The sequence below is a fragment of the Centroberyx gerrardi genome, chromosome 24 (genome assembly GCF_048128805.1).
Source record: "Centroberyx gerrardi isolate f3 chromosome 24, fCenGer3.hap1.cur.20231027, whole genome shotgun sequence".
Classification (NCBI taxonomy): domain Eukaryota; kingdom Metazoa; phylum Chordata; class Actinopteri; order Beryciformes; family Berycidae; genus Centroberyx; species Centroberyx gerrardi.
The window spans coordinates 23,854,645-23,864,644 of NC_136020.1; the positions used below are offsets into that span (position 1 = coordinate 23,854,645).

Sequence of the window (10,000 nt, forward strand, 5' to 3'; positions counted from 1 at the left end):
AACAATGAAAAACTTGCTTTGAATCAAAAGATTTGAGTCAATAGAGTTAGAATCCATTTACTTCTGTGTCTAGTTTACATTTGTGTATGCGTGTCATGTCATGTAATTAGATTTTTTAACATCATTTACTTGTTTTAAAAATCCAAATTTATTGAGTAAGACACTTCACCTCCCGCTGCTGCTGAGTCAGCAACCGGCCTGAAGGCGCTTCCATTAGTTTGTTGATAGAGCTGTGTGTGTGTGTGTGTGTGTGTGTGTGTGTGTGTGGTCTATTTTGGCCAGGCAGCTAAGCCAGAGGGCGTCAGGCATATTGGTGAATAAATAAACACATAGATGGTTTACACACACACACACACACACACACAGGATCAGATAGCCTACATCCAAAGTCTGAATCAAAGCTTGGTTTCTCTCTCTCTCCATAGCCGTCTAGACGCCAATCATATTTCCAGCGTTCCCATTGGCTGTTTCTCGGGGCTCCGCTCCCTCCGCCACCTGTGGTTGGACGATAACTCGCTGTCGGCGGTGCCGGTGGCGGCTCTGAGCGAGCTGCCCGCCCTGCAGGCCATGACGCTCGCCCTCAACCACATCAGCCACATCCCAGACCACGCCTTCGCCAACCTCAGCAGCCTGGTGGTGCTGTACGTACACACACACACACCTACACACACACACACACACACACACACACACATACACACACACACTCACACACTAACTAGCCAGCAAACACACTGATGTTAATGTGAACATGCTAACGCTAGCTGCTACTAGCTACGTTAGCTAGTGTGCTAATCAGATGTGTTAACAACAAGACAGTGATGTTAGCTGACCAGATGCTATGGTTAGCTAGCTAACAAGCTGACATTATCTAAACACTAAATCAATCAGATGGATCAGTGATGAAATGATCAGTTCAGTCAGAAACAGACAGAAATTAACCGTCTGTTCAATTCTGTTGAGACGACAGAAACACAGTCAGCTGTTCAGAGCTGAAGACCTCCAAGATGGCCGCCAGAGGGGGGTTCAGTTCCCCGAAAGCTTCTACAGAGAGACATTTTCTAGTTAACAGTCTTATTTTCCAGCTGGATATTTTGAACACCGACCAAAAATCTTCCAAATCCTGTCAAGACACGAAGCTCAAAACCTTCAGGTTGGAAATGGAAAACGGTAAATGAGCTGAAACCTGCAGCGTGACGAAGAGTCTCGGGCTTCAGATGAAGAAACAAAACAAAACGTTATTCAGCGTGAGGTGAATTATTGTTGTCTGATTCATCTCCGTTCAGTTACATTACTTTACCTGTAGCTGCTCTGCTGTCTGAGTTACGGATCAGTTGACACAGTTCTGTTTGGAAGAAGAATCTACAAATCACTCGGAGTGTTTGGACACACACACACACACACACACACACACACACCGCTTCTCTCCTCCGTCCCCCTCTTCTCCTCTCCTTCATCATTTACTTTTTTGAGGAGGAGGAAAATGGGGAGGAGAGGAGGAGGAGGAGGAAGGAGGAGAGGGAGAATGGAAAAACGAGAAGACGACTTGAATGTTTTCGCTTCAAGCTGCTATTAGTTTCAATACACCGTGACTGTGTGTGTGTGTGTGTGTGTGTGTCCGTCCGTACATTTTTACATGCCAGAAGAGAGGAAGTACTGAGGGAATCAATGAATAAGAAGGAAGGACAGAAGACAGAAAGAGAGTGATAGAAAGAGAGACAGAGGGAGAGAGAGAGAGAGAGAGATGATGATGCTGATAAGTCTGCCACAGTAGATTGCCCTCGGCCATCCTCTCTCTCTCTCTCTCTCTCTCTCTCTCTCTGTCTCTCTCTCTGTCTCTCTCTCTCTCTCTCTGTCTCTCTCTCTGTCTCTCTCTCTCTCTCTCTCTCTGTCTCTCTCTCTCTCTGTCTCTCTCTCTCTCTGTCTCTCTCTGTCTCTCTCTCTCTCTCTCTCTGTCTCTCTCTCTCTCTCTCTCTGTCTCTCTCTCCCCCATCTAAATAATCAAACAAATTAATGGTTTTAGTCATTCATCTGACAAATTGTCTCTCTGTTTTTCATGTCTCTCCCTATTTCTGTGTGTGTGTGTGTGTGTGTGTGTGTGTGTGTGTGTGTGTGTTCGATCGCCCTCCTCGCCCGCCGTCACTCTCTCTACACCTCTGTCTTGTTTCTGTTCTCTTTTCCTGATGTTTGAAATCTCTCCGTCCGGTTTCATCGCTTTTCACTTTCTCTTTTTAGACAAAAAATATTTCATTGTAGAGAGAGAGAGAGATGGAGAGGGAGGGAGAGAGAGAGAGAGAGAGAGAGAGAGAGAGAGAGATGGAGAGGGAGGGAGAGAGAGAGAGAGATGGAGAGGGAGGGAGAGAGAGAAAGAGAGAGAGAGAGAGAGAGATGGAGAGGGAGGGAGAGAGAGAGAGAGATGGAGAGGGAGGGAGAGAGAGAGAGAGATGGAGAGGGAGGGAGAGAGAGAGAGAGAGATGGAGAGGGAGGGAGAGAGAGAGAGAGATGGAGAGGGAGGGAGGGAGAGAGAGAGAGAGAGAGAGCAATTTAGGAAGATTTAAGGAAATCAGGGTTTAAACTCAAACCTCTGCAAAATCCTCTGGGATTTTCTTTAAATTTTTCTTTAGTTTGATTTTTCTATTTTTTTTTTTTTTTACTCAAATGACCTCAAATCAACTGTAATCAACTCAACTCCTTCATTGCTGTGAAATTCTCTTCCTGACTCTGTATTGAGCCACAAACTCTTTTTGTGTCTGTGATGTTTTTGTTTTTACCATGTGGACACCAGTGTGTGTGTGTGTGTGTGTGTGTGTGTAGACCGTTGCTAGGAGCCACTGCTGCAGTAAGTTTAGCCTTAGCAGCTACTAGCCCTGTCTGTCTGCATTAGTGCCTTAATGACATGCAACTCTGTGTGTGTGTGTGTGTGTGTGTGTGTGATGGTATTCAGCGCGGCAGTGTTGAAGTCCCCTGTCATTTCTTTTGTCCAATCGGCTTGAAGCTAATTTGCATGAAATTACCCAAAACCTTGAGAGGCCCTGGGCCCCTTTCTCTCTCTCACACACACACACACACACACACACACACACACACACACACAGGGGCGACTGATTGACTAATGAAGTGGACAAAGAGAGAGTGAGCGGGAGTGTGTACATGTGTGTGTGTGTGTGTGTGTGTGTGTGTGTGTGTGTGTCTAACCCTGTGTGTCTCTCTCCCCAGGCATCTGAACAACAATAGGATCGTTTCCATGGGAACAAGCTGCTTCCACGGACTCCACAGTCTGGAGACGCTGTGAGTTGGAGTGTGTGTGTGTGTGTGTGTGTGTGTGTGTGTGTGTGTATGTGTTTTTTTTACTTTTTGGGAAGGGTTAGAGGAGTCAGGGTTGAGTTGGGGTTAGGGTTAAAGGTTACGGTATGAGAGAGAGAGAGAGAGAGAGAGAGAGAGAGGGGCGAGAGACATTTAATTAGACATCATTTGGTTGCATAGTAAAACTATTCACCAGAAAAATGCAAATATCTACACTAGATTTCTGTTATGTTAATGAGAATCCTTAAAATGGTAATCCTTCATTTAAGTCTCCATCTTTGTTGCTCTCCCACAGATCACCTGTCAATCAAACAGTGTGGGCGGAGCTTGGATTCTCTGTAGATGCAGTTTGAGGCTGCGTTCCCCTCCATCATGTTCTGATCGGTTTATCTTTCCTCCTTTAGTTCAGTTGGTTTGTCCAGGTGAACAATGACCTTTGAACTCCAAATAACGGCAGCGAGAGTCCAACTACAGGAAACTACCCCGAAACACAAGGGATTATGGGTAGAAGGAGACGGAAAGCCTAGCAGAACAAAATGAAGTCTGGACTGATGCTCATATTCAGCTGTTTCTTCGTGTGTTCTTTACTGGTATGAACACCACAGAAGAAGAGACAGACGAGTCCGTCGTGTTAGATAAAATCAGATTAGTTTTGACTCTCACAATCCTGAAGTTTTTATCGCCCATATATATATTTGGGGTAAATATTTACAGACTGCTGCTGTGGCAGTAAATTACAACTATTTACACATTTGACATTTTTCTTTTTCTTACTTGAATGTAAAGTTCTGTGTGTTGAGAGTTTCCTCAGCCTTGGGTGCCTGAAACCTGTTCAAACCCCTCTGGACATCAAAGGGAAAATAAGCATTTTTCTCTTAATTCCTGACGGAGCTTTCTGTTTGGAGACGCAGAGCTTTTTCAACAGTGACTGTGTTTACATGGACTTGAGTATCCCGGTTATAAGCGGGTTTTTGAAGTATCCCGTTTTTGTGTTTGCGCATGTAAACATCATATCCCGATTTCAGAAACCCGGATAAGCCCTTATCCCGGTTTTGAGAAACCCGATTATGCTAGCTGGAGTCCTCCGAAAGAAACCGGGATACTGCTGCATGTAAACATCTTATCCCGGTTTCTGACCGCTGCCGACTACCTGCGCAGGCGTGGCTTCAGCCGAGTGACGTGACAGAAAAACACAAACGACAACGGCAACGAGAGCGTCTCACTTCTGGAGCGATGAGGAAACGGAGTTTTGTCTTTCGGTGATGAAAGAATTAAATATACTCGGCAGTTTAGAGGGAGAAAGCATCGAAATGCTGACCTGTTCAAGTCTGTAGTATACAGACTACAGGACGCCGGTTTCCCAACACGTACAGTGGAGCAAGTCAGGTCACGGTGGAAAATACTAAAGAAACATTAATTTACTACATGACCAAACATCAAAACAAAACAGTCAAATTAATTTAAGGTTAACAGTTACAGAGGAATATCAGATTAACGATTTCAAAATTGTCGGTTTGTGTTGTAAACATCACAGGCGCCTGCGCAAATAGCATGCAGTAATCAGTAACCGGGATACTAGCATCTATCATGTATACGGGGATATGAATAACCAGATTTCTCTGTTCCATGTAAACGCCATATCCCGAATATGATCAAAACCGGGATAAGCCTCATAACCGGGACACTCAAGTCCATGTAAACGCAGTCAATAACGCTGCAATCCGTTGGAAGTCGGAAGTCGATAGTTCCGAGTTGGGATTCCTGACTTCCGATCTAAATGCGTTCCAGTGCGTCTGCTCAGGAAAACATGGACTGACGCCCGCAGCAAACTCGTGTTTTGGTATCCGACAGTGCTGGTAAGACTTCTATCTAGTGACGAAGCACAAGTCGACCGAATTACAGATGGAAACTACAAAGTTGTTCCAACACATAACATAAAAACTACATATCAAGTAAAATCAAGTTTTATCAAGTACAAATTGATGCAAAGGGAACTCAGTTTACTTTTCACTGCGTGTGGTGATGTCATACCGCGGTGACGTCATGCCGCTGCGACGCCACGCCGCTGTGATGTCATACTGCCGTCGTTTTTTTTCCGAGTTCAGAGTAAAAAGGAACGCAGCAAAACATTTTGTTCTGTAACAGTTTACTTTACAGATGGAAAATTAACTTTTGGCTGCTTTCATAACGCTTCATAACCTCTGGTGCTTTACTGCAGACTTTACAAACCTGAACTCTTCAGCATCAACCCGTCACTGTGTTGGAAACCTGTTTCCGGCTCTGTGTGTTAACCTGGAGGAGGGCAGTGTGATCCTCTATTGGGAGGTCAGAGGTCAGAGGTCAGAGGTCAGGGAGCTGGTAGGGACTCTTCAGCAGGCCGGGAGTTCGAAGGACGCTGCCCCACTTTACCAGCCGTTACTGGTTTCCATAAGTATTTCTGGATATTAAATGGAGTCAGGACAGATTAACCTGACCTGTGTGTGTGTGTGTGTGTGTGTGTGTGTGTGGTTGTTGAGGAATGTGTGTATAGAAATGATGTTTCTGTTTTCTCAGTCAACCAAAGAACCAGGTTTAAATACACAAACACACACTGCCTTCATTTAGAAATACTTCTCCATGTGTGTGTGTGTGTGTGTGTGTGTGTGTGTGTGACTGACTCTGTGTGTGGCCCTGGCTGTATGCTAATCATAATTACTGTCCACACACACACAGGCAGCATGTGTTTTTGTGTGTATGTGAACTGATCCTGTGTACCTGCCTCCCTCCTCTGTACGGGCAGCAATAATAAACCGGACTGGAGAATGTTCGTCCAAAACTACAAACACAAACACAAGAGAGCGAAAAAGAAGAAAATGGAAACAGGAAAATCTGCAACAAAAACATCTCTGTTAAGTCTTAAAGGAATACACAAAGTTTTTGGGAGGTCGTCCCGTCGGTCAACAGCACGGACACCAAGACCGTCCAGTCGATCATTGGCTCCATGCTAACACTGTAGGATACACTATGTTGAGTGATAGTAGGCTTTGTTCTTTTACCTGCTTTGGCTTAATTTTAGTGATTTAGCGATGATTTTAGTGTCTATGTTCTCATCACTTAAAGAAAAATTTCCCTAAAACACTGTAACTCTGTTAAAATCAGCTACTGGTGACGTACACCGCCCGTCAAAACTCTGATGACACCTTACCTTTTCTACATTTTCAAAATTGAATTTGATTTTCTCTGTTATTTTTCAATGAAGAAGCAAGGAATAAAATGCCTGCAATGCTTTTGTTACCATAAAATTGCTATTTAGTGATATTTTGGGTCCATTTCCTCAACACTCAGCTTCATGTTTGTCAACACACAATATCATCATCATCATCTCAAACAGTACCTCACACTCAGGGCAACAGTACACAAGGCAACATGTTGGGCAACTCATATGGGCAACAGTTGCCATGGGAAAATCTCGTTGCCAGGAAACGAGGGAACTGATGTTTGCCTCTCTGTCTCACTCTGTTGCCTGTTGCTGGGAGCGTTGCCCAACTACATTGCCACAAAGTTGCCTGTTGGATCATGAAGCGCAGTGTAACATTATGAAATTATTTTAATCTGATGAAAGTTGATTGGACTGAAACCTGCCTACCCTTTGGTCTGAAGAGAAGGTTTTTCCTCTAGCAGTTCAGCTGCTGAGGTTTTATTGATTTAGTGTTATCATCAATAATATTTGCATGTATGATTTTACCTAGTTAGTCTTTAACAGGGTTAAGTTATTGCAAACCGACAAAGAAAACATGCTTATTTATTAAACAATTTCAAAAGCTAGTGTCCCCAAAGTTTTGACGGGCAGTGTACCAGTAGTTAGTTGTGTTTTTCTTCTTGGTGGATAACCGGCCAATCGTAGACGAGGTGACGTCACCTCCAGATATTTATAGTTTGATATGAGAAAATGTTTCAGGATGTAAAACATCAGCGGTAAACGTCAGGTTTTGGTGTCAGTCCCTCAGAATCAAAGAGCGAGGGCTTCTTTCTAGAGCCGCCATTTTGCACCGAGAGACGTTCAACAATCATACAGGGAGAAATCCATCGTAGAAGAGGAGAGAGACCAGTTTCTCCACCACAGGAGCAGGAGAGAGACCAGAATGCACTGCAGGAGCAGGAGAGAGACCAGAATGCACTGCAGCAGACTCAGTAGACCAGAATGCACTGCAGCAGAGAGACGGGTTGGGGTTAGAGTAAATGGGGACTCACTTTTTCAGAACTGGAAACTCTCCACTATCTCCATCAGAACAGTGATTGTCACTGGACTTCAGGATATGGAGGGCAGTTCAACAACAAATACATGAGCGTCGATGTCTTGAACGTTGCAGAGCTCCAGTAGAACTTTATTTCCCATCATACACTTGACACACTTGACGACTCCGCATCTTCCTCTCCTTGACGTTCAATATAAATCTATAAAACAAGCAATCGTTTTACTCATTATAACGGTCTCAATCAGGTGTTAAACACATCGTGTCAACAGGGAATTCTCCGCTCGCCTAACGATCTAACGTTAGCAACCTGGACGAATGGTGAAGTTTTGGTTCCAGTTCGTATCAACAGGACTTCCAACATGGCTGCCAAAGCTGCGTCCTACGGTACAAATCTGCATCTGCCTGGGTCTATGGCATTTAGGAAAGATAGTGGAAGATCACACATTGTTAAATTATTTATGATGTGGAGCGTCAGAGCGGAAAGTTGTGTCATGTGATTATATGAAGATGCTGTACCGGATGTGGATTTTTGCGAAACGTCCACTTTACCTCCCTAATTCTCTCAACCGACAGCTGAATATAACATATTCACGCCCTTTCTCTGTGGGTTGTCTAAAGGCATTCTGGGAAATGTAGGAAATCACTAACTGCAGTAGAAGTAGATGAACATCACAGACTGAAGATATCTGACAGAGGTTTTCCTTTAACAGCTAAACTGAGCAGCAGCTCACTGCACTGTTACAGCAGTTAGAAACCTCTAATCCAAACCCCATCAATATCCCACGCTGTGTGTGTGTGTGTGTGTGTGTGTGTGTGTGTGTGTGTGTGTGTGTGTGTGTAGTAGCTTTAGGAAAGCGCAGACTGTCTATTGATGTTACAAACCATCCTCTACACACACATACACACACACACACCAGACTGAAGCAATTTCAATTTAATGGTATTTTCACAATCTGGCAGCTTCATTCCGCTGGACTGAGTGTACGTGCGTGTGTGTGTGTGTGTGTGTGTGTGTGTGTGTGTGTGTGTGTGTGTAATAGCCACCTGCAACCCAGAGATGAGAGGACCTAATTGAAGCCATCTGGAGACTTGAAGAATACTCTAGTCTCTACTGATGATGAGAGAGAGAGAGAGAACGAGGCTTGTTTGAATGTTTTTTTAGTAAACGGAAAAGGCGGAAACATAATTATGTTAACATCATGCCTGAAGCACAAAGTCAGATTCACAGCGCTCCCAGTCTGGAGCTGTATCGCACATCCTGGATTTAAAGGAATAGTTTACCCAAAGATGAAAATGTGGTCATTAATCTCCTCAGCCTCATGGCAGTGGAGCACCGCTGCAGTTTGTATGTCAGTGTAACGCACAGCGATGTAGCGCCGCTCCATGTCAGCCTTCTCCAAAATAACTGAAGTGGCAGGTTCTGGTTCTTTAGAGCAGTGGTTCTCAAACTTTTTCACGTCAAGGACCCCTAAACTGACACAAATTAGACTACGGACCCCCATTTGATAAGACTTTGTCCCAGGGTCCCCCATCTGATAGGATTTTTGCTTTTAGATGTTTTAAGGTCCTGATGTCGGGCCGTCGGTAAGCGTCGGTGTCCCTAGTTTTTGCGGTGTGTCCCGCACCGTCGGCACTAGTCGGACCCTGTCGGCGTCTTTTCGGCCGATTGAGCATGTTGAATCGGCGTCGGAGCCGTCGGTGAGAGAGATCACTCTGATTGGTAGTTCGTGTTTTGCCTCTGGATGATTGGACCGATAAATTCCTTCAACATGTGGAACTGAACAGGAAAGAGCCGAGCGATCGGAGGTTTCATTTATCTCCAGCTCTCGACAGGTTGGGGAAAGCCCCTTGAGCCTGTCGCTGGAGTAACGTTATTCATGATTTCACCCATTTAGTGCGGTTTCTCCTTATTTTTCGCCTCCGCCTCTTCCTTTCTTCTTCCACAACCAAAAGACCAAGGGCTGACAACGCCAGTGCCATTTGCAACTTCTTATCAGTCATATGGTTATTTCCCCTCACGCAGGCGCAGAACGTACGTGCTAGTTGGCCGTCGGCTGTAGTCTTTGCGGTGTGTTCAAGTGCAACTTTTTGGACCAGACGCAGGCGAGGTGAGGCGACGCAGCAGTCGGCCTTCGTCGCCGCTGGCTCTTTGAAGTCGGTTTGGTGTGTCAGAGCCTTTATTACAGAAAGTGTATGAAACCCATGACCAAAATAGTCATACATTCTGTCATTGTGTTACTTATGGATGGAATTATGGTGAAAATAAATGATTCCCCTTTTTGCTGGGGACCCCCTGGAACCCCCTCAAGGACCCCCTGGGGGTCCCCGGACCCCACTTTGAGAACCACTGCTTTAGCGTTCCAAAAAGGAAAAAAAAAAATGACCATAAAATGACTCCAAACAGCAGAAGTGTTGTGAAGCCAAACGACGGCACAGTTTATTTGTTTTGCAGAAGGCTGACA

At 44.8% G+C, this 10,000-nt stretch overlaps 1 protein-coding gene across 1 annotated transcript in view; it reads left to right on the forward strand.

The window, feature by feature from the left end:
• The window catches only part of LOC139914772 (leucine-rich repeat-containing G-protein coupled receptor 5-like), a 45,552-nt gene that overhangs the window by 23,549 nt on the left and 12,003 nt on the right, over positions 1-10,000 (forward strand). Inside the window, exons 6-7 of the mRNA XM_078281935.1 lie at positions 426-641; positions 3,217-3,288. Of these exons, the coding sequence (XP_078138061.1) occupies positions 426-641; positions 3,217-3,288 (288 nt within the window). The remainder of the gene's footprint in view (positions 1-425; positions 642-3,216; positions 3,289-10,000) is intronic.